The sequence below is a fragment of the Bos mutus genome, chromosome 15, assembly GCF_027580195.1.
Source record: "Bos mutus isolate GX-2022 chromosome 15, NWIPB_WYAK_1.1, whole genome shotgun sequence".
Lineage (NCBI taxonomy): Eukaryota > Metazoa > Chordata > Mammalia > Artiodactyla > Bovidae > Bos > Bos mutus.
In genome coordinates, this window is record NC_091631.1 from 76,397,405 (window position 1) to 76,423,107 (window position 25,703).

Here is a 25,703-nt window from a genome sequence, read left to right on the forward strand (position 1 = left end):
AATCCTTAAATTAATCATATCTTGAAAGACCCCCGACACACACACACACAGAGACTATTGCTTGCTCTTTTTGCCTTATGATATAACAGTCAAAAGTTCTAAGGATTAGGATGTAGATATCTTTGGGAACCATTGTTCAGTCTACCACAAGTGTTCATGCAGATGTCCTTCCTTATCAGAGTCTGATTGTAATGTTGCAGGATTACTGAGACAACAAATCCAGCTTTCTCTGAAGTGCTGGTCCTCTTATAATCAGATCCTGTGTTAGGTCCCCAGCATAGACAGTCATTCAACTGTAGGAAATGAGTTTCTCTTTGAAACTATTAAGTAATGCCTTAAGTTAGTATATGAATAACAGAGCTTTCATTTTCTTCTCAATGCATCAGTTATCTAACAACATGCAATTCTGACAACACTAATTAAAACCTCCTCCATCTCACTTCAGTGCAGGAGATAGTGAATTTATCTGTGTATCTCCTCCCACCTGGATACATCACGTTTCACAATGAGTGGACATCTTAATACTCTCAATGCTCCAGCATGGAACAGTACATATATACTTCACTTATCATCAATGATGGGATCCTTAATACCATCTACTCTATGAGGAATCCACCTCCAGCTTTATATCTTCAGAATCTTCTTCCTTTGATGAGCCTGCTCAGGTTATTGTTGTTGTTTAGTCAAAAAGTTGTGTCTGACTTTTTGTGACTCCATGGACTGCAGCACACTGGGCTTCAATTGTCTTTCACTATCTCCTGGATTTGCTCAAACTGATACCCATTGAGTCCAGTGATGCCAATTAATGATTTCATCTTCTCTTCCTGCACTCAATCTTTCCCAGCATCAGGATCTTTTCCAGTGAGCTAGCTCTTTGCATCAGGTATTGGATCAGGTATTGCATCAGGTATCAAGTATTGGAGCTTCAGCTTCAGCATCAGTCCTTCCAATGAATATTCAGAGTTGAGTTCTTTTACGATTGACTGGCTTGATCTCCTTGCTCTGCAAGGGACTTTCAGCACTCCTCTCCAGCACCACAATTCTATAGTATCAGTTCTTTGGTGCTCAGCCTTCTTTATGGTCTAACTCTGACATCCATACATTACTACTGGAAAACCATAGCTTTTACTATATGGACATTTGTTGGAAAAGTCATGTCTCTGCTTTTTAATACACTGTCTAGGTTTTCATAGCTTTTCTTCCAAGGAATAAGTGTCTTTTAATTTCATGACTGCCATCACCATCATCTGTGATTTTGGAGGCCCTCCAAATTAAAAAAAAAAAAAAGAGGCGGGGGGAGGGGGGAATTCCCTTGTAGCTCAGCTGGTAAATAATCCACATGCAATGTGAGAAACCTAGGTTCAATCCCTAGGTTGGGAAGCTTCCCTGGAGAAGGGAAAGACTATCCACTCCAGTATTCTGGCCTGCAGAATTCCAAGGACTATATAGTCCATGCAGTCGCAAAGATTTGAACACGACTAAGCAGCTTTCACTTTCAAATAAATTCTGCCAATGTGATCAAATGTCCCCATCATTTTTTCATGAAGTGATGGGACCAGATTCCATGTTATTAGTTTTTTGAACGTTTAGTTTTTAAGTCAGCTTTTTCACTATCCTCTTTCACCTTCATCAAGAGCCTCTTTAGTTCCTCTTCTCTTTCTGCCTTTCAGGTAGTATCATCTGCATATTTGAGGTTGTTCATATTTCTCCCAGAAATCTTGATTCCAGCTTGGGATTCAACCAGCGTGGCATTTCACTTGATGTCCTCTGCACATATGATCAATAAGCAGGGTGACAATATACAGCCTTGACGTACTCCTTTCCTAATTTAGAACCAGTCTGTTGTTCCATGTCCAGTTCTAACTGTTGCTTCCTGACCTGCATACAGACTTCTCAGGAAGCAGGAAAGATGGTCTGGCCTTCCCATTTCTTTAAGAATACTCCACAGTTTGTTGTGATCTTCACAGTCAAAGGCTTTGGCATAGTCAATGAAATAGATACAGATGTTTTTCTGGAATTCTCTTACTTTTTCCATGATCTAGCAGATGTTGCCATTTGATCTCAGGTTCTGCCTTTTCTAAAGCCCACTTACACATCTGGGAGTTCTCAGTTCATGTACCGTTGAAGCACAGCTTGAGAATTTTGAGCATTATCTTGCTAGCATGTGAAATTAGCCCAATGGTACCACAGTTTGATCATTTTTTGGCATTGCCTTTCTTTGGAATTGGAAAGAAAACTGACCTTTTCCAATCCTGTGGCCACTGCTGAGTATTCCAAATTTGCTGGCATATTGAGTGCAGCACTGTTACAGCATCATCTTTTAGGAATTGAAATAATTCAGAGGAATTCTATCACCTTCATTAGCTTTGTTCATGGAAATGCTTCCTAGGGTCCACTTGACTTCACACTTTAGGACGTCTGAATCTAGGTGAGAGACATTGTGCTTATGTAAGTCATTAAGACCTCTTTTGTACAGTTCTTCTGTGTATTCTTGCCACCTCTTTTTATCTCTTCTGCTTCTGTTAGGTCCTTGCTGTTTCTGTCCCTTATTGAGTCCATCTTTGCATGAAATGTTCCTTTGGTATCTCTAATTTCCTTGAATAGATCTCTAGCAATTCCCATTCAATTGTTTCCCTCTATTTCTTTGCATTGTTCACTTAAAAAGATTTTGTTCTCTCTCCTTGCTGTTCTTTGAAACACTGCATTCAATTGGGAATACCTTTTTCCTTTACCACTTTGCTTCTCTTCTTTTCTCCATTATTTTCAGGCCTCCTCAGACACACATTTTGCCTTCTTGCATTTCGTTTTCTTTGGGATAGTTTCAGTCACTGCCTCCTGTAAAATGTTACCTCTGTCCATAGTTCATCAGGGACTCTATCAGATCTAATCCCTTGTATGTATTTTTCACTTCCACTATATAATCATAAGGGGTTTGATTTAGGTCATTCCTGAATGGCCTAGTGATTTCCTCTAGTTTCTTCAATTTAAGTTTGAATTTTGCAATAAGGACTCATGATCTGAGCCACAGTCAGCTCCAGGTTTGTTTGTTTGTTTTTTTTTAACTGACTGTATAGAGTTTCTCCATCTTCAGCTGCAAAAATATAATCAATCTGATTTTGATACTAACCATCTGGTGATATCCATATGTAGAATCATCACTTGGGTTGTTGAAGAGGGTTTTTGCTATGACCAGTATTTTATCTTGGTAAAACTCTGTTAGTTTTTACCCTGCTTCACTTTATACTCTGCTTTGTACTCAAACTTGCCTTTTACTTCAAATATGTCTTGACTTCCTAGTTTTGCAATCCAGTTCCCTAGGATGAAAACGATATTTTGTGTGTGTGTAATTCTAGAAGATCTTATTCTAGAAGTTCTAAAAATTCTAGGAGATTCAAAGAACTGTTCAGCTTCAACCTTTTCAGCATCAGTGGTTAGGGCATAGACTTGGATTATTGTGAAGTTGAATGGTTTGCCTTAAAAGTGAACCAAGGTCATTCTGTTGTTTTTGTGGCTGTACCCTCATAATGCATTTTGGACTCCTTTATGGACTATGAGGGCCACTCCATTTCTGCTAAGGAAATTTTGCCCACTGTAACAGATAAAATGGTCATCTGAACAAAATTCTCCCATACCCATCCATTTTAGTTCACTGATTCCTAAGATGGTATTATTCACTCTTGCCATCTCCTGCCTGACCACATCCAGTTTACCTTGATTCATGCACCTAACATGCCAGGTTCCTAAGAGATACTGTTCTTGCTCAGATTAATTAGATATATCTATTTTTCTTAGATTATGTGTGCTCAGTTGTGTCTGACTCTTTTCAACTCCATGGACCATACCTGCCAGGCTCCTCTGTCCATGGGATTTCCCAGGCAAGAACACGGGAGCCATTTTCCTCCTCCCAGGGATCTTCCCAACCCAGGAATCAAACTGTTGTCTTCTATAGCTCCTGATTTGGCAGGTGAATTATTTACAACTAAGCCACCTGAAAAGCCCCTGTCTTGTATTGGCTTCCTCAGAAACACACTCTGAAATTAGGATTCATGTACAAGTTATTTATTAAGAAAATGCTCTGGGAGAAAGACCAGTGCTGGTGTGAATGAAGCAGGGGAAGAAACCAAGCAAAGGGGAAATGTCAATCAAATTCTTATGAGAAGAATATTTAACTTTATTCTACAAGGAATCTCTAGAGTGGTAATTGCTCTTCAGAGTTGGTCTATGTTTAAGTCACAGGAGCTGATTTTTACTATGCTCTGCCCATCAGTCATTGACTTCTTTAGGGAGGCATAATTCATAGGCACTAGTAGCATTCCATGTGTGGGGAAAGGGGCCCCAGAAACATAATAAAAGTTCTCCAGGAATGAATTTCAAGGGCTTGAGCATAAAAATCTTAGAAAGGCACACACACACACACACACACACAGTAAAAGAAAAAAGGAAGGGGAATGATCCAAGGGTATCTGAGCATAGCTCTGATAGTGACTGCTGGAAGATGATTAACTGTGTACCACCACCTTCTCCTCACTGAATCTCCCACAAAAATCCTTTTGTCCTAATATCTTACCACTATTTCCCTAGCTTGCAGCACTCCACATACATTTGCTTTTGCATTCCTTTTCTCTCTTAAAATATGTTTAATTGGATGATAATTACTTTAAAGTGTTCTATTGGTTTCTGCCATACAGCAATGTGAATCAGCCACTAGTTTAGATAGATCCCTTCCCTCTTGAGCCTCCATTCCATCCCACCCTTCTGGATCATTGCAGAGCACTGGACAGAGCTCTCTGTGTTATACAGCAACTTTCTACTAGTTATCTATTTTATACACGATAGTGTGTATTATATGTCAGTGCTATGCTCTCAGTTTGTCTCACCTTCTCTTTCCCCTTGTGTCCAGAAGTCCATTCTGTATGTCTACATCTCTATTCCTGCCTTGCAAATAGGTTCACCAATGCCAGTTTTCTGGTTTCTATATATATGTGTTCAGTTCACTTCAGTCACTCAGTTGTGCCCAACTCTTTGCGACCCCATGAATTGCAGCACGCCAGGCCTCCCTGTCCATCACCAACTCCCAGAGTTCACTCAGACTCATATAGCTTGATAATAACAAAACAAAACAAAAAACACAAAAACCCAATTAAAAGATGAAAGGAAGACCTAAGTGGACATTTATCCAAAAAGAACAGAGATGGCCAATAAATACACGCAAAGATCACTAATCACTGAACATCACTAATTATTAGATAAATACAAATGAAAACTATAATGAGGTATCACTTCACACTGGTCAGAATGGCCGTCATCAAAAAATTTACAAATAAAAGCACAAGAAGGTGTGGAAAAAAGAGAACCCTCTTGCATTGTTGATAGAAATGCAAACTGATGCAGTCACTATGGAGAACAGTATGGAAGTTCTTTAAAAAACTTAAAATAGAACTACCATATGATCTAGCAATCCCACTCCTAGGCATTTATCCAGAGAAAGCCATAATTCAAAAATATACATGTACCTCAATATTTATTGCAGCACTCTTTACAATAACCAGGACATAGAGGCAACCTAAACTTCCATCAACAGAGGAATGGTTAAAGAAGATGTGGTACAGAATGTTAGTCATAGAAAGAAATGAAATTGTGCCATTTGCAGAGACATGTATAGACCTATGGACTGTCACACAGAGTAAAGTTTGTCAGAAAGAGAAACACAAATAACATATAATATTGCTTGTATGTGGAATCTAGGGAAATAATAGAGATTAAGTTATTTGCAAAGCAAAAATAAAGGCAGAGATGTAGAAAACAAATGTGGATCCCAAAGGTGTAAGGGAAAGTGTGATGAATTGGGAGATTGGGATGATATATATATACACACAGCTATGTATAAAATAGATAACTAGTGAGAACATATTGTATAGCATAAGGAACTCTACTCAATGTTTTTGGTGACCTAATGAGAAGAAAATCCAAAAAGTTGCGATATATGTATGTGTATAGCTGATTCACTTTACTGTAAAGCAGAAACTAACAAAACACTGCAAAGCAACTAGACTCTAATAAGCATTAAAAAAAAAAAAAAAGTTTCCCAGAAGTCATCAACCTTAATTTTCTTGGGTGCTCTAGTGTTTAAGACTGTATACTGTGAGTTTCAGATAAAGCAAATAAGAAAACTCTCTGGTTAATTATGATTATATTTCCTGTTTAAATTACTTTGCAATTGATTGCACTTAAAAAAAAAATCTTTTGGCAGGGCCAATGGTAATGATAATGGAAAAGAAAAATACTAAAGCATCACTTCATGGCAAATAGATGGGGAAACAGTGGAAACAGTGTCAGATTTTATTTTTTGGGGCTCCAAAATCACTGCAGATGGTCACTGCAGCCATGAAATTAAAAGACGCTTACTCCTTGGAAGGAAAGTTATGACCAACCTAGATAGCATATTGAAAAGCAGAGACATTACTTTGCTAACAAAGGTCCGTCTAGTCAAGGCTATGGTTTTTCCAGCGGTCATGTATGGGTGTGAGAGTTGGACTGTGAAGAAGGCTGAGCACTGAAGAATTGATGCTTTTGAACTGTGGTGTTGGAGAAGAGTCTTGAGAGTCCCTTGGACTGCAAGGAGATCCAACCAGTCCATTCTAAAGGAGATCAGTCCTGGGTATTCTTTGGAAGGAATGATGCTAAAGCTGAAACTCCAGTACTTTGGCCACCTCATGCGAAGAATTGACTCATTGGAAAAGACTCTGATGCTGGGAGGGACTGGGAGCAGGAGGAGAAGGGGACGACAGAGGATGAGATGGCTGGATGGCATCACCAACTCGATGAGCGTGAGTTTGAGTGAACTCCGGGAGTTGGTGATGGACAGGGGGGCCTTGCGTGCTGCAATTCATAGGGTTGCAAAGAGTTGGGCACGACTGAGCAACTGAACTGAACTGAACTGAACTGAAGAAGATACTGTTGAAAGGTTTGCTTCTACTCTGAGAGGAAGAATTAAAACTCCAGAATCTGAATATTGCTTGCTATTTTACAAATTCATAGTAAGAACTGAACATCTGCTAAAAAGTCTCTGATGAAGCATGTCATCACCATTTTTCTAAAGTTTTCTTCCAGTTCATTGCAAACATAGGCCATCAGTCAAAAAAAAAAAAAAAAAAAAAAAGCTAACGCATTACACAAAATAGAATATTAATATGCCAGAAAATAAATCTTGTCAGTTGATCCCTTTATTCTCTGATAAAAGTAATTAATACATTTAATTTTCATTTTATATATCCTCATCAATTCCAGATACAGTTTTCTGGATTCATTCTTTCAGAATACTCTGTGTCCTTCTACTTTTAGAGCCTATCTTATCCAGCCCAAATTTTCATTCTTTAATACTATTCTTTTTTAGATTTTCTTATAGACTCTTGGTTATATGCACTAGTAAATTCACAACTTATTTTCAACTTCACGACATGCATAAAACTTGATGTTCATATGTGTGACCTATTGTCACTGAAAGGAGCATAGTTATGCGAAATTTCTGAAATGACACACTGTATATCTCTTTCAGTTAGACAAACACAAAAGCAAAAAAAAAAAAAAAAAGAGATAAGACAGCTTAATATTATGAAGATATTAGTTCATTCTAAATCAGTTAATAAATGCAATGTAAGTCAAATTAAAAAAAAAAAAAGAACCTCTTTTTTTCCCCCTGAAAACAGATTGAAGTTCATGTGAAAAATTAGCATGCCAGAACAGCTAAGAATTTCTGAAAAAGAACTATGTGGTCATGCTACTCTAACCAGGAATTGAAAATACTATTTTACCATCATACAACTAGATAGATAGACTTGTGAAATATAATTTTAAAAATCTAGAAACAGACTCAAGAACATATGAAAATTTTCATTAATAATGCAAATAGCATCACCAATCTTTGAAACAAAGGTAGACTTTTAAATTAAGTGGTGCCAAAATGATTTGATAGCTGTTGAGAAAAAGGTAAATGTGTATCCATCTCATACATACAGAAGAATAAACTCCAAGGGAATAATAAATCCAATATAGAAAATAATACATAGACAAGTAGACAATTTAATAAATCCTTCCATGTAAGGAGGGCTTCCCTGAAAGCTCAGTTTGTAAAGAATTCACCTGCAATGCAGGAGACTCCAGTTTGATTCTTGGGTTAGGCTACCCACTCCAGTATTCTTGTGGCTCAGCTGGTAAAGAATCTGCCTGCAATATGGGAGACCTGGGTTCAATCCCTGGGTTGAGAAGATCCCCTGAAGAAGGGAAAGGTGACCCATCCCAGTGTTCTGGCCTGGAGAATTCCATAGATTGTATAGTCCATGGGGTCACAAAGAGTCAGACACGACTAAGTGACTTTCACTTTCCATGTAAAGAAAGACTCTTATTATGACTCAAATCCAGATGTAGTAAAATAAAGTAGCAATAAATTGAATTACATGATATTTGGAAACTTACCTTTGAATGAAAAATTTTAAAAAATTATCAAAGTTAAAATATGTGTGAGGTGTAAATGGAAAGAAACTTTCAGTTCAGTTCAGTCGCTCAATCATGTCCAACTCTTTGCAACTCCATTGACTGCAGTATTCTAGGCCTCTCTGTTCATCACCAACTCCCAGAGTTTACTCAGACTCATGTCCATTGAGTAGGTGATACCATCCACCATCTCATCCTCTGTTGTCCCCTTCTCCTCCTGCCCCCAATCCCTCCCAGCATCAGGGTCTTTTCCAATGAGTCAGTTCTTCACATCAGCTGGCCAAAGTATTGGAGTTTCAGCATCAGTCCTTCCAATGAATATTCAGGACTGATTGCTTTTAGGATGGACTGATCAGATCTCCTTGCAGTCCAAGGGACTCTCAAGAGTCTTCTCCAACATCACAGTTCAAAAGCATCAATTCTTCAGTGCTAGGCTTTCTTTATAGTCCAACTTTCACATCCATACATGACTACTGGAAAAACCATAGCTTTGACTAGATGGACCTTTGTTGGCAAACTAATATCTCTGGTTTTTAATATGCCGTCAGAATGGTCATAACTTGGCTTCCAGTGAGTAAGCATCTTTTAATTTCATGGCTGAAGTCACCATCTTCAGTGATTTTGGAGCCCCCAAAACAAAGTCTGTCACTGTTTCCACATCTATTTGCCGTGAAATGATGGGACCAGATGCCATGATCTTAATTTTCTGAATGTTGAGTTTAACGAACTTTGGCAGGTGGTAAAAATGAGTACTAATTTTTTCTGGGAGGGCTTTCTGGGATGAAAATAACATGTCTTGATGGTACAGGGAGGGCTAGGGAGGAGGGTTCGGGATGGGGAACGCGTGTATACCTGTGGTGGATTCACGTTGATATATGGCAAAACCAATACAATATTGTAAAGTTAAAAAAAAAAAAGAAAAATTCAAAATAAAAAAAAATACAAAAAATATATATTTAATTGAGGAGGTGATTGTGAAACTCTGAAAATACTAAAAACTATTAAACTGTATACATTGAATTGAGTGGTTGAGATGTAAGTGAATTGTATCTCAATAAAGCTGTTATTTAAAAAGAAAGGAAAGTATTAATTTTCCAAAGAAGAAAATTGTTATGCCTCTACTTAACCAAGTGATTAAATTTAATATCAATGACCTAGAATATGTCTTCTAGAGTTACTACTGCATCACTGGAACATCCAATAGGCAATATAAATGAACCCTGCTCTGTATTCAGGCCCTTTTGAGATCTAATAAGTGGTTGGTGAGGCTTCCCTCATGGCTCGGATGGTAAAGAATAAGTCACTTGCTTATGTTTATTTGTACAACCAACTCCGTACATGTGAAATAACAGTATCTTCACTCCTGGTAGCTTGAAACAGTCTCTCAGATGTAATTAAAAGATTTCAAATGTCTATTTCTGTACTTTGATGATTCATGGTGAAAACTTTTCAAACTCAAAAATAAGGAGTTGATAGGTTAGATAAGTGGGATAGATAGACAGGTAAATGATAAATAAATAGATTATGATAGATAAAGATAAATTCTTCTTAAATGGTAGCTGTGCACAATTAAGATTATGATCCAGACGATTTCACTAACCTTAGGGCATTATTGATAATATGTATAGAGAAGAAGCAAAAAGAAATTCTTCTAACATTAATACTCAATTTGTGAGCTTACAGAAAATTCAAAACAGGGAAAAAAACCTCATCCTTTTTACAAAATGATAGTTAAATTCTTATGTAAAAGAAAATTTCAGTTCTATCTGCAGCAAAACAAAATAAAACTTCACTGGAATTTTAAAGATTAGGAAGTATTGAGTATATGAAGATGCTAACTAGTGTAGTAAAGGTAAAAACATCATCAGATTTTTACCTCAAATATAGAAAAAAAAAAAGTTGTGACACTGATACTACATATTAAGTTACCATCTCTCCACTCGAGATGCTTTACTACTGTAAGTGTAGAGTTATTTCAGCTGTCTGAAATAGATTCTGCGGATGTTCTGGAATGAAATCTTGTCAATAGACTACATTTTTCACCCCATAATGAGGGACCTCAAATCAGGTCTCTCAAATCAGAGAAAGAAAATATATCTTGAAGAATTCACATAATTATAGATGATCAAATATTACTGAAGGATCTGTCTGTCTGAGATGGGTATGCTAAAATTTTCTGTTTCCCAAGCTGGCATTTATCTGACCTTAATAATAAAAACAAAACAAAAGACTTTGTTACTGTAGTTTAAGAACTAAATTCATACAAAGATGCAGATATTTGCAGGTATATCTCACATAAAAATGCAAAAATAAGTACATGTACAGGTTGAGAACAACAAATAGAGTAATAGTTTAAATAAGAGGTTGTCATGGAAGCCTAAGTAATCTCTAGCATTGGTGAGTGAGCAACTGAAGGGATTTCATTTTCTATATTAGTGAATAAAGAAAAAAATCTAAATATTTTTATATTGTAGAATGAAAAGAGTACTTCATAGCTTTGTTCTGACTGTTTCAAAGCTTTGGGAGAATGCCATGGCACCTTCCCCAGCATCCCTTGCTGATAATTCTATTTTCATCTCCATCAATGGGGCCTTCATCTTAGGTAATACCATCTGACACTGATTTGGATCACTTTGATTCATGTAATGTGTGTGGATTCAGTCGCTTCTGACTTTTTGCGGCCCCATGGATTATAGCCCACCAGGCTCCTCTGCCCCTGAAAATTTTCAGGCAAGAATACTGGAGTGGGGTCCCCTTTCCTAATCCAGTGGATTTTCCCTACCCAGGGGTCAGACTCTCACCTCTTTTATCTCCTGCCTTGGCAGGTGGATTCTTTACCACTAGCATTACCTGGGAAGACCTTTTTTTTTTTTTTTTTTCAGGTCATACTGGAGAGCAAATCAAAATTTGTTAATTCTGGAACTTCATATTCATCCTTTTTTTAGAATATTTGATGAATTTAAAACTTTTTTTTTTTTGAACTTCCATAAAAATAAGTTCAGGATAGTGTTGAATTTAATTACATATTTTATTATTTTTCTTTTATAGATTATATGAAATAACCTACTTATATTTATCTATAAAACCTTAAAAAACATGTGTTCTTATAAAAGCACCACATTACTAGTACTTAACCTGCTATAATTCCTGGTGCTATGTTCTTGGTAGTCTTTATATGAGTAAATGAGAGAAAAGTTTATGTTAAGTACCCTAAATCACTCACTGTTCTGTACTTTTCTACTCTCGATGAGACTTAAAATAGATCTTATTAGAGTGAGTCACTGTGATCTTCAAAAAGTCATTTCCAAAAATAATAGATGCATGTTTAAATTCTCTTACTGTGTTAATATTATTTTAAAAGTAAGGATTAAAATTATAATTACCAATGATTGATGCTATTATAATAAGACATAATATATTTGCAACTTGGTTTTAATAAAGAATTATTTTGATAAAATTGTGCAATTTTTGGAATAGAATTTTAAAACTTTAACATGAAAATCACACAAACACATTAAATGAAACTTTGTACACTATATGGAAAAAAACTTTTAAGACTCAGAAAATGATAAAGATATACATTTTATTTATAATAATTTAGATGTTAATGGTTCGAATACTATAGTTGTAAACATAAAGCAGATTTATTTTGACCATATGAAACAGTTAATGAGCTTGTCCTATTACTGTCAGTTTATATTTCAATGACAAGTGAAAAAGATCAACTGAAATATTTTCTCCATGAATGCCCCAATCGTTTTGGGCATTTAAGCTATAAGATTCATAATATTGTTTCATATATTTTATATGATAACTAACTATGGAAAAGACATCGTTTAAATAATCATCACATTATTTCCTAAGCAACTGGATTCTCAGAAATGTTTAGCTTGTTTGTTACTTATGCAGAAGAACATCTATGAATCACTCCATTTGAGGATATATATAGCTTTCATGCCAGGTCACGTTGTATCAAACTCTGTCAAATGGATAAGCACAAGAAAGGCTAATTATACCTATTTAGAGTTTGTTTTGTGTATGGTGTTAGAGAATACATTAATTTCATTCTTTTACATAGAATTGTCCACTTTTCCCAGCACCACTTATTGAAGAGATTATCTTTTCTCCATTGCGTATTCTTGCCTTCTTTGTCATTGATCAAATGACATGTGTGGGTTTATTTCTGGGCTTTCTATACTGTTCCATTGATCTATATTTCTGCATCAGTGCATTTTCAACTAACCCTATGTGTCACTGCAAAAAGAAAAAAAAAAACTCAGTTTCTCTCATTCAAGTGGGACACTTTATAATAGATTCAGTATTAAACTAACAAAAGACAAGTGATAGCAGTTAGACTATCACATTGGGACTTCACTGGGAAAATCATGGACTTACACATATTTTATGTCAAAGAGGAAACTTCAAGACCTTTGAAACAAAACTTCTCCTCTTTTCTAAGCCTTGGAGTGGTCAGCTGGTTATTTTACATCATAGAATGAGCTATTGTAAAACCTTTATCAAAACCTCTAGCTTGCTGACTTCTAGTTCTAGACATTTTTCTATTATGCCAATAAATTCAGTAGCTCATTTTCTTTTTAATTTTACTGTTCCAACTATTTCAACTCTTTACCTCATAGTTTGTTGACATAGTATATCTATGAGACTATTTAGATTAACTTTAAAAAATATGCATTTAAATGTTAAAATATATCTATTTTTTGCTTTATGCCCATCCTAGGATAATATTAAGTGCAGTAACAAAGAAGAATAGCAGTCCACTTCTAATTTAGTTTTTAATTCCTAAAATTTACAAATTCAATTAAAATGTTTACTCTTTAGAGTTAAAACCAAAACATAAAATAGTTTTCATATTCCTAAATTTAGTGGCATTTCAGAAGCTCATTTGATTTCTCTGTACTGAACTCGTTAATGACAATAAAGAAAATCTTATTTTAAATAAGTGAAAGAGAAAAATTACTTTGCATCATATCCATACAATATATTCATGAAAAATATCAAAGTCTTACTTATTTGCCATTAAAATAATTTAAAACACTTATTTTTCATCTAAACTCTTGTTTTCAATTTCATTAAAATTTCAGAACAAGTTAAAGAGACAATGTAGAACTAAAGAGAAATCACAGATTATGAACAGTCTTCCTGGATCTGTGTTCTACTTTTCAACGCTTTTTCAATACTCCTTTACACCATGATTTAACTTTATGAGCCATTATAGTGTTTTAGGTTGATTGACTATGAAGACCCAAGTAACAAATGATACCCATCACTTCACAAACAAATGAGATATTTTAAAACAGAGCTATTCACTACGTTCTTCAAACACTACTACAAGCACCCCAAATTTGGTAATTTTGGTCTTAAGATTCTACCAAGTCATCAAACTATTTCAGAAAGCATCCTCATCTAGCTATATATTTATTTAATAATCTAGTAATTTAACATGACCCATTCATTATATGTCAACATGAAAAGGGAATAAAGAAGCACCAGTTTGGTTATAGTTAACTATGAAGACATTGCTACACTGCATAAGGTCCATCCTGTGAATTCTCAGGCAACCTCTTACCATGTGAAACAAAGATAGTGGAAATTAACACACAATGGTAGGATTTGGATAGAAAATGGAGCAGAAAGAGATTCTTTCAGGACTCAAAAAGGACATAAAGTGATGTTTGGGCCACTGAAGGAAAATTCATTTGGAGGCATAAGAATTAGTCAACTTGGCTAATGCCATAAAAGTAGTTACAATTGCAAATCCCCTAATGATAGGGGGAAAGTTGTGATGACTAAAGTAGAGGCTCTTGTTGTTCAGTTGCCCAGTCTTGTCTGACTCCTCGTGACCCTGTGGACTGCAGTATGCCAGGCCTCCTGGTCCCTCACCATTTCCCAGAGTTTGCCCAAGTTAATGTCCATTGAATTGGTAATGCCATCCAGCCATCTCATCCTTTGATGCCCTCTTCTTCTGCCCTCAATCTTTCCCAGCATCAGGGACTTTTCCAAAGAGTCAGAAGTTTGTATCAGGTGACCAAAATATTGGTGATTCAACTTCAGCAATCTCAAAGTAGAAGTCAGGCAGAAAGTATTTACTATTCAACCTGTAGTATTTACTACTCAACCTGTAGCTCTTTGAAATTCCGTTTCTATTGATTGAAGACAATCAGATCTGGTGGAGAAGAAAAAATAGTTACATTTGCAGGTGAATAGAAGCTCCTTCATCCATGGAATTTTCCAGGCAACAGTACTGAAGCGACTTAGCAGCAGCAGCAGCAGCAGAATAGGTTTTCCTCACTTTCTACTGTATCCAATCAGATCAGATCAGATCAGTCGCTCAGTCGTATCCGACTCTTTGCGACCCCATGAATCGCAGCACGCCAGGCCTCCCTGTTCATCACCAACTTCCAGAGTTCATTCAGACTCACGTCCATCGAATCAGTGATGCCATCCAACCATCTCATCCTCTGGCATCCCCTTCTCCTCCTGCCCCCAATCCCTCCCAACATCAGAGTCTTTTCCAATGAGTCAACTCTTCGCATGAGGTGGCCAAGGTACTGGAGTTTCAGCTTTAGCATCATTCGCTCTAAAGAAATCCCAGGGCTGATCTCCTTCAGAATGGATTGGTTGGATCTCCTTGCAGTCCAAGGGACTCTCAAGACTCTTCTCCAACACCACAGTTCAAAAGCATCAATTCTTCAGTGCTCAGCCTTCTTCACAGTCCAACTCTCACATCCATACATGACCACAGGAAAAACCACAGCCTTGACTAGACAAAACTTTGTTGGCAAAGTAATGTCTCTGCTTTTGAATATGCTATCTAGGTTGGTCATAACTTTCCTTCCAAGGAGTAAGCATCTTTTAACTTCATGGCTGCAGTCACCATCTGCAGTGATTTTGGAGACCAGAAAAATAAAGTCTGACACTGTTTCCACTGTTTCCCCATCTATTGCCCATGAAGTGATGGGACCAGATGCCATGATCTTCATTTTCTGAATGTTGAGCTTTAAGCCAACTTCTTCACTCTCCACTTTCACTTTCATCAAGAGTCTTTTTAGTTCCTCTTCAATTTCTGTCATAAGGGTCGTGTGATCTGCATATCTGAGGTTATTGATATTTCTCCCAGCAATCTTGATTCCAGCTTGTGTTTCTTCAAGTCCAGTGTTTCTCATGATATTCTCTGCATATAAGTTAAATAAGCAGGGTGACAATATACAGCCTTGATGTACTCCTTTTCCTATTTGGAACCAGTCTGTTGTTCCATGTCCAGTTCTAACTGTTGCTTCCTGACCTGCATACAAATTTCTCAAGAAGCAGATCAGGTGGTCTGGTATTCCCATCTCTTTCAGAATTTTCCACCGTTTATTGTGATCCACACAGTCAAAGGCTTTGGCATAGTCAATAAGGCAGAAATAGATGTGTTTTTTTTTTTTTTTTTCCTTTAGCCACAGACTTTATTGTTTGAATATTTTCAACTATGACTTTTTTTGACAGACTTTAATTTTACAAAAACCTACATTCCGTGTGGCTGGGTCACTTCACTCCCCATTTGATACCACATTTTCATGAAGAGGTATTTCCCCCAATCACAAACTGCCTGACTGTTACAGGATTCTTATAGGATTCTCCCTCCTACACAGAATCTTTTTTTTTTTTTTTTCTGATATGAAATCTAGCTGTAGATTCACTTTTGATTTTAGGATTGCTGCATCCTCAGTGTGAGAATTTAACGTTGACTGAGAAATGAAAGTGATCCCTGAAGTCTTCCCTTCTGTAATGACCCTGAGAGTGTGTTCTATAGACTGAGCATGTGTGAACCAGAGGGGTTGCTCTATGGAGAAAGAATTTCTCGTACCTTTCCATGAAATAACTTCTCCAGGATGAATTATTTAAAAGTATGCTTGGTGTTGCTCAACCTACTTTGGTATCTTTCAAGAGTCTTCATCTTTGTTCTTGTGTTTATTTTTTTTTCAAGGTTTCTTGTGCACATCAACTGAATGGTTGTCAACAGTTATCACAGTCTTAGTGGTTCGCTCCGTGGAGTTGGTTCACATAGATCAATAATTATCAAAGAAGTAGAAGGGGTTGCTTATCCTCTGCTCATGTCCTCTAAGGTCTTTAGAGTTGGGGGCTGTTGCTGGAAACACCCATATTGTGTTTGTAGAGTGAGTTCTGTTAAGTTACACGAGGTCAGGCTAATGACTAAAGGCTTAGTCACAGAGAAAGCACATGTGTGGATCCACATCCACAGGCAGTGCCTGTCTGGACTGCATAGCACAATGCCTGAAGGAACCTCCACATTGATTATGTCACCTCAGGTTAGAACATCTACTGAGGGTCCTACTGGTTTTCTCTCCTGTGCTGGGTTCCCTTGTGTCGTCTAAGGGAAGAGGCACAAATGAAGTGTTCTCCACAGAGCTGACATTCATAGGGCTTCTCTCCACTGTGGGTTCTCTCATGTTCCCTCAGCTTAGCATATTTATTGAAGGCCTTCCTACACACAGAGCATACATGTGGTTTCTCTTTAATGTGGATTCTTTTGTGCACATGAAGCCCCGAACTATGAGTAAAGGCCTTCCCACACTCAAGACATACATGTGGCTTCTCTCCAATGTGGATTTTCTTATGTGAACTAAGGCCAGAGCTTTGAAGAAAGGCTTTGCCGCACTGATGACATTCATATCTCTTCTCTCCTGTGTGAGTTCTCTCATGTTGTTTCAAGGAGGAATTTTGATTGAAGACTTTCCCACACAGATGACATTTGAATGGTTTCTCTCCAGTGTGAATCATGCTGTGTCTCCTGAGGCTAGCACATCTACTAAAGGCTTTTCCACAGTGATGACATTCATAGGGCTTCTCTCCTGTGTGAGTTTTCTCATGTACTTTCAGGGAGAATCTTTGATTGAAGACTTTCTCACACAGTTGACATTTGAATGGTTTCTCTCCAGTGTGAATCATCTTATGTCTGCTAAGGCTAGAGCATCTATTAAAAACTTTCCCACACAGAGCACATTCACATGATTTATGTCTAGTGTGAATGTGACCCTGTCCATTGAGGAATGACCCTTGACTAAGTGATTTTCCATGCTGTTTGCTGACATTATGTTTGCTTCTGAAGGAACTATTGAATATTGAAGTGAAGATGTAGGAGTAACTTCATCTCCCAAATCAGCACATTCAGCAGGATCCCCTTGTGGGTGAGAAACCTGCATTGTCCTTACTGGGGATGTGTGCTTCCAGTAGACACTTTGCATTAATGTCATTTCTTGTTGTCTAAAGAGACTTTCACTGCCTGGACTCTGACCTTGGAGGCCTCCTGCTGCTTGTGTCCACAACTCTTTCCCTTGTTCCAGTTGGAAAACCACATCTGATTTGCTGATCTGATAGGCTACAGAGACCAGGTGGGTGACAGTTTCCAGCATCACATTTCTAAACAGGTTTTTCTGGGACTTATCTAGCAGGCTCCACTCTTCCTGGGTGAAGTCGATGGCTACATCTCCAAATGTCACTGATTCCAGGGGCTCCATCCTTAAGCTCAGCCACCAGGAGCCTTTCTCGGGATCTCACTCACAGCCGATCAAGCACTAGGCAGGCCAACCTGGGTGTAGTCCCAGACCAGCACTCGGAAACCGGTGGTGCGTCCAGGGAATACTATGCAGCTTCTTCTCTCCCAGATCCCATGTGAAGAGCTAGAGCTGCGGTTGCTAACAGAGAAAGTCAGAGTCAATTTACAATGGACACCCAGAGGTTCCAAAATCTTGAATATATGACAGGGTTACACTAGAGGAAGGAGCAGCTGTCATTTAATTTTGCTCAGTCTGTGTCTTGTGATCAAATATCTTTAGCCAAAATACTAAATTGGAGGAGCGGGTCAAGCCAAATGGATTCTGAGGATTCCATAGCAAGCAACTGATTCCTTTCCTCCAACCTCCTAAATGGTCCAGCTTCTCTGAACAAATGCCTCCCTCTGTCTGTTTCAGAAATAGATGTTTTTCTGGAACTCTCTTGTTTTTTCCATGATCCAGCAGATGTTGGCAATTTGGTCTCTGGTTCCTCTGCCTTTTCTAAAACCAGCTGGAACATCAGGAAGTTCATGGTTCACCTATTGCTGAAGCCTGGCTTAGAGAATTTTGAGCATTACTTTATTAGCGTGTGAGATGAGTGCAATTGTGCGGTAGTTTGAGCATTCTTTGGCATTGCCTTTCTTTGGGATTGGAAAGAAAACTGACCTTTTCCAGTCCTGTGGCCACTGCTGAGTTTTCCAAATTAGCTGTCATATTGAGTGCAGCACTTTCACAGAATCATCTTTCAGGATTTGGAATAGCGCAACTGGAATTCCATCACCTCCACTAGCTTTGTTTGTAGTGATGCTTTCTAAGGCCCACTTGACTTCACATTCCAGGATGTCTGGCTCTAGGTCAGTGACCACACCATCATGCTTATCTGGGTCATGAAGATCTTTTTGTGCAGTTCTTCCATGTATTCTTGCCATCTCTTCTTAACATCTTCTGCTTCTGTTAGGTTCATACCATTTCTGTCCTTATTGAGCCCATCTTTGCATGAAATGTTCCTTTGGTATCTCTGATTTTCTTGAAGAGATCTCTAGTCTTTCCCATTCTGTGGTTTTCCTCTATTTCCTTGCATTGATAGCTGAAGAAGGCTTTCTTATCTATTCTTGCTAGTCTTTGGAACTCTGCATTCAGATGTCTATATCTTTCCTTTTCTCCTTTGCTTTTCACTTCTCTTCTTTTCACAGCTATTTGTAAGTCCTCCCCAGACAGCCATTTTGTTTTTTTGCATTTCTTTCCCACGGGGATGGTCTTGATCCCTGTCTCCTATACAATGTCACGAACCTCCATCCATAGTTCATCAGGCACTCTATCTATCAGATCTAGTCCCTTAAATCTATTTCTCACTTCCACTATATAATCATAAGGAATTTGATTTAGGTCATACCTGAATGGCCTAGTGGTTTTCCCTACTTTCTTCAATTTAAGTCTGAATTTGGCAATAAGGAGCTCAGGATCTGAGCCACAGTCAGTTCCTTGTCTTATTTTTGCTGACTGTATACAGCTTCTCCATCTTTGGCTGCAAAGGATATAATCAATCTGATTTCAGTGTTGACCATCTGATGATGTCCATGTATAGAGTCTTCTCTTGTGTTGTTGGAAGAGGGTGTTTGTTATGACCAGTACATTTTCTTGGCAAAACTCTATTAGTCTTTGCCCTGTTTCATTCCGTATTCCAAGGCCAAATTTGCCTGTTACTCTAGGTGTTTCTTGACTTCCTACTTTTGCATTCCAGTCCCCTATAATTAAAGGACATCTTTTTTGGGTGTTAGTTCTAAAAGGTCTTGTAGGTCTTCATAGAACCGTTCAACGTCAGCTTTTTCAGCATTACTGGTTGGGGCATAGACTTGGATTACTGTGATATTGAATGGTTTGCCTTGAAAATGAACAGAGATCATTCTGTTGTTTTTGAGATTGCATCCAAGTACTGCATTTTGGACTCTTTTGTTCACCATGACGGCTACTCCATTTCTTCTGAGGGATTCCTGCCCACAGTAGTAGGTATAATGGTCATCTGAGTAAAATTCACCCATTCCAGTCCATTTCAGTTCGCTGATTCCTAGAATGTTGACATTCACTCTTGCAATTTCTTGTTTGACCACTTCCAATTTGCCTTAATTCATGGACCTGACATTCCAGGTTCCTATGCAATATTGCTCTTTAAAGCATTGGACCTTGCTTCTATCACCAGTCACATCCAAAGCTAGGTATTCTTTTTGCTTTGGCTCCATCCCTTCATTCTTTCTGGAGTTATTTCTCCACTGACCTCCAGTAGCATATTGGGCACTTACTGCCCTGGGGAGTTTCTCTTTCAGTATCCTATCATTTTGCCTTTTCATACTGTTCATGGGTGGTTTGCCATTCCCTTCTCCAGTGGACTACATTCTGTTAGATCTCTCCACCATGATCTGCCCTTTTTGGGTTGCCCCACAGGGCATGGCTTAGTTTCATTGAGTTAGACAAGGCTGTGGTCCTATTGTGACTACATTGACTAGTTTTCTGTGAGTATGGTTTCAGTGTGTTTGCCCTCTGATGCCCTCTTGCAACACCTACCGTTTTACTTGGGTTTCTCTTACCTTGGGCATGGGGTATCTCTTCAGGTCTGATCCAGCAAAGCGCAGCCATTGCTCCTTACCTTGGACTAGGGGTATCTTCTCACCACCACCCTTCCTTACCTTCAACGTGGGATAGTTACTTTAGGCCCTCCTGCACCCACGCAGGCACGGCTCCTTGGACATGGGGTTGGTCCTCCCGGCCCACTGCCCCTGGCCTTGGGAGTGGGTTGCTCCTCCCGGCCGCCACCTCTGGCCTTGGGCATGGGGGTGTAGGGTAGCTCTTCCCACTGCTGCCCCAGGCCTCCGGCTTAGGAGCATGGGGTAGCTCCTCTGGGCTGCTGCCGCTGACCTCGGACGCGGGGTAGCTCCTCTCGGCCATTCCTGTGCCATCGCAGTCTGGTACTCTCGGCTGCTGCCTCTGACCTCGGACATGGGGTAACTCCTCTTGGCCGCCACCCTTCGGGCATGGGGTCCTCCTGGCTTCTGCCCCGACCTCGGCCGTGCTTAGCGCACCAGTCACAGCCGCCTGCGCCTAGCGCGCCGGTCGCAGCCACCTGCGCTTAGCGCGCCGGTTGTAACCATAAATGGACTGAGAGAAGTGCATATGATTGTGGATAAAAGGATCTGAAAATCTTTACAACTATTTCTATTTGACAAGGCTAACACTTATATCCCCCAAACCAAGTGTATCACAACATAAGAAAAAGGATTCTGTAATCTAAATAACCAATAATAAAGAGTCCTGACGGGTAGACATGTATAAGTATGCATTTACTATATGATTAAAGGTGGCAGCTCAAATCCATAGGGACAGAACTGAAAAATGACTTGGAGATAATTGGTGATGCATTGGAAAAAATAAATTAAAAACAGATGTGTACCTCATATCATATAAAAAGATGCATTCCAGAAAGAGGAAAAAATTCCAGAAAAAAGATAACTTATACTACATACAGGAGAATATTTTTATGGTATAGGCCTTTTTAAGTATGACAAATATTAAAATTCATAAGTAATATGTATGGATAGCTTTTGTTCATAAATGTAGAAAGTTAATATTAAAAGAGTATACAGAGTTTAAAAAAATCTTAACTGGGTAAAGCAAATGACTATAATTAGCAAATGATAGATACTTTTCATATAAGTAAAGCCTTTATAGATAAACATCAATGATTAAAAACAGAATTTTATTCTAAAACAAAATAATAATTAATTATTAATATATATGTATATGAATAATATATACATAATAATAAAGTATATTCAACATTTAACACCTCGGACAATATGTCATGTACTTTACATACATTGTGTGTATGTGTCTGTGTGTACGTATTATTTAACATTTATTATTTACTATGTGCCACATTCTATTCTTAGTGCTTGTACTTATATCACTTAATACTCAGAATAATTCTATGATGTAGATGCTCATTTCATTTTTACAGATTAAGAAAATGCACTTCATTATAGTTAGATCCCCTTCATGGATCACTGCCTTTTCATGGTGATGGGGCTTGTGTAACTCAGTGAAGCTATGAGCCATGCCATGTAAGGCCACTCAAGACCTTAGTGGCCTTATCATAGTCGAGAGTTGTTACAAAATGTGGTCTACTGGAGGAGGGAATGGCAAACCATCCCAGTGTATTTGCCATGAGAACCTAATGAACTGTACAAAAAGATATGACACCAAAAGATGAGTCCCCTAGGTCAGAAGGTGTCCAATATGTTACCATGGAAGAGCAAACTATCAATAGCCCCAGAAAGAATGAAGTGGCTTGGCCAAAGCAGAAACAACCCTCAGTTGTGGATGTGTCTGGTTATGAAAGTAAAATCTGATGCTACAAAGAACAATATTGCATAGGAATCTGGAGTGTTAGATCCATGAATCAATGTAAATGGGATGTGGTCAAGCAGGAGATGGCAAGAATAAATATTGACATCTTAGAAATCAGTGAACTAAATCAGTTATTTGTGGACCCTAAAAATAAGTTTATCTATCTTATCAAAGTACTAATAACGGACACAACAGTCCTGGGAACTTTTGGGAAACTCAATTTTCAGTATTACAGTTCAATATTTCTTCTACTTAAGTGTGAAAATTAAGTATTAAAATGCTTCTTAGGATTGTTACTCAATTGGGTTACAGCTATGTGAAGATCATCAGTATGTATATCATATCTGGCACATATGAATTATTAGAAGAGACTTTGGTTGATTTTATTTAATTTCAATGTAGAACAAGCAGAAATAGAACATTAAGGTAGATTTATTAATGCCTCATTTAGGCATTTTAGGAATCAGTGAATTAAAATGGACAGAAATGAGTGAATTTAATTCAGATGACCATTATATCTATGGTCAAATATCCCGTAGAAGAAATAGAGTAGCTCTCAAAATCAACAAAAGAATCTGAAATTCAGTACTTGGGTACCCAAAAGTGATAGGATGATCTTGGTTCATTTTCAAGGGAAGCCATTCTGCATCATGTCAATTCAAGTCTATACCCCTACCACTGATACTGAAGAAGCTGAAGTTAATCAGTTCTATGAAAATCTAGAAGACCTACTAGAACTAACACTTGAAAAAGATGTTCTATTCATCATTGGAGATTGAAACACAAAAGTAGGAAGTCAAGAGCTACCTGGAATAACAGGCAAGTTTGGCTTTGGTGTACAAAACGAAATGGGGCAGAAGCTAGCTGAATTCTGCCAAGAGAATGCACTGGTCATAGCAAACACCATTTTTCAAAAGCACATGAAACGACTTTACATATGAACATCATCAAATGGCCAATACAAAAATCAAATCAATTACATTCTTTGTGACTGAAGATGGAGAAGCTGTTTACAGACATTAAAAACAAGACTTGGAGCTGACTGTGGCTCAGATCATCAGCTTCTCATATCAAAATTCAGAGTTAAACTAAAGAAAGAGGTGAAAACTACTAGGCCAGCCAAGTATGACTTAAATCAAATCCCCTATACATATGCAGTGGAGGTGATGAATAGAAGCAACATTTAGTATTCTGTGTGGAACAACTGACTGTTTCAGGACTGAGAAAGCAGTACTACAGGGCTATCTGTTGTCACCCTGTTTATTTAATTTATATGCTGAACACATTATGAGAAATCCCAGGCTGGATGAGTTACAAGCTGGAATCAAGATCAGTTTAGTTCAGTCCAGTTCAGTCACTCAGTCATGTCCGACCCCATGGACTGCAGCCTGCCAGGCTTCCCTGTCCATCACCAGCTCCCAGAGTTAAAATAGGTAAGAGAAATATCAGCAACCTCAGATATGCAGATGAAACCACTCTAATGGCAGAAAGCAAAGAGGATCTAAAAAACCGCTTAATGAGGGTGAAGGAGGAAAGTGAAAAAGGCAATTTAAAACTAAATATTGAAAAAAACTAAGAATATGGCATCCAGTCCCATTGCTGCTGCTGCTGCTGCTAAGTTGCTTCAGTCGTGTCCGACTCTGTGCGACCCCATAGACAGTAGCCCACCAGGCTTCCCGGTCCCTGGGATTCTCCAGGCAAGAACACTGGAGTGGGGTGCCATTGCCTTCTCCAATGCATGGAAGTGAAAAGTGAAAGGGAAGTCGCTCAGTCGTGTCTGACTCTTAGCGACCCCATGGACTGTAGCCCACCAGACTTCTCCATCCATGGGATTTCCCAGGCAAGAGTACTGGAGTGGGGTGCCATTGCTTTCTCCGATCCAGTCCCCTTAGGTCATGGCAAATAGAAGGGAAAAATGCTTTAGTATACTGTATTGGTGTTTTTCTTTACAATATTGTAAAGTAATTAACCTCCAATTAAAATAAATAAATTTATATTTAAAAAAAAAAGAAGGGAAAAGGTGAAAACAATGACAGATTTCCTGTTCTTGGGCTCTAAAATCACTGTGGATGGTAACTGAAGCCATGAGTTCAGAAGATGACTGCTTCTTGGCAGGCAAGCTGTGACAAATATAGATACTGAGTTGAAAAGCAGAGATGTCACTCTGCCAACAAAGGTCCGTATAGTCAAGGCTATGGTCTTCCCAGGGGTCATGTATGGTTGTGAGAACTGGACCATAAAGAAGACAGAGTGCCAAAGAATCAATGCCTTCGAACTGTGGTGCTGGAGAAGACTCCTGAGTCCTTTGGACAGCAAGGAGATCAAACCAGTCAATCTTAAAAGATATAACCCTGAATACTCATTGGAAGGACTGATGCTGAAGCTGAAGGTCCAGGATTTTGGTCAACTGATGCAAACAGTGGACTCATTGGATAAGTCCCTGGTACTGGGAAAGATTGAGGGCAGAAGCAGAAGAGGGTGCCCGGGGATGAGATGGCTGGTTGGCATCACCAATGCTATCAATGAAATAAACTTGGGCAAACTCCAGGAAATGGTGAGGGACAGAGAGACATGGCATGCTACAGTCCATGGGGTTGTGAAGAGTCAGACATCACTGGGTGGCTCAACAACAACAGCAGCAACATACTTAGATACTGTGGTCAAGGTCCCACACTAGTTAAAAAGCAGAGTGCAATCAGACCCAGAACCCAAGATTTTAACCCTTATTATTATTATTTGGAATTGTAAACTTTCAAATCATTATTTTTAAAACTGATTATTTTGGAAATGGGTGTCAGGTAAATTATGAAACACCCATATTTGAAAGAATACATACTGTAGTGGTTAAACGAAAAGGGGAAACTATGTGTATTAACATGGAAAATAATTTAAGAACATGTTGCTAAGTGAGAAAAAATGTTACAGAACACACTGATATATTTTAAAAATTCTATGTGTTGGTAAGTGCCTATGTACCACAAAAGCATGGAAAAAGTATTGAAAGGATGCATGTTTGTGAATATGGTTTTTCTTGAGTCCTGGAGTGGGATAAAAGGGAAAGGAAATCAATAAGAACTTTCCAAAAGCTGTTCTAAAAGCTTCTTAACACTTGAATCTTTACAAAAATATGTAAATTTATAATTCCATTTAAAAAAATTAAAAACCATATTGAACAGTGTGATTTCCTAGGAAATGTAAGTTTGTGTGCAGCATATATGCATAACTTTTAATATAGCTAAT

The 25,703-nt window shown here is 38.2% G+C and overlaps 1 protein-coding gene across 1 annotated transcript; it reads right to left on the reverse strand.

Annotated features, from left to right (window-relative positions):
* Window positions 1–16,842: 16,842 nt before the first annotated feature.
* LOC102274329 (zinc finger protein 596-like) lies at window positions 16,843–21,005 on the reverse strand. The gene is made up of 2 exons (XM_005887206.3): window positions 20,881–21,005; window positions 16,843–17,623 (listed from the first exon to the last, which is right to left on the reverse strand). The coding sequence occupies exons 1-2, from the start codon at window positions 21,003–21,005 to the stop codon at window positions 16,843–16,845; spliced, it is 906 nt and encodes a 301-aa protein (XP_005887268.2).
* Between the last annotated feature and the right edge of the window lie 4,698 nt (window positions 21,006–25,703).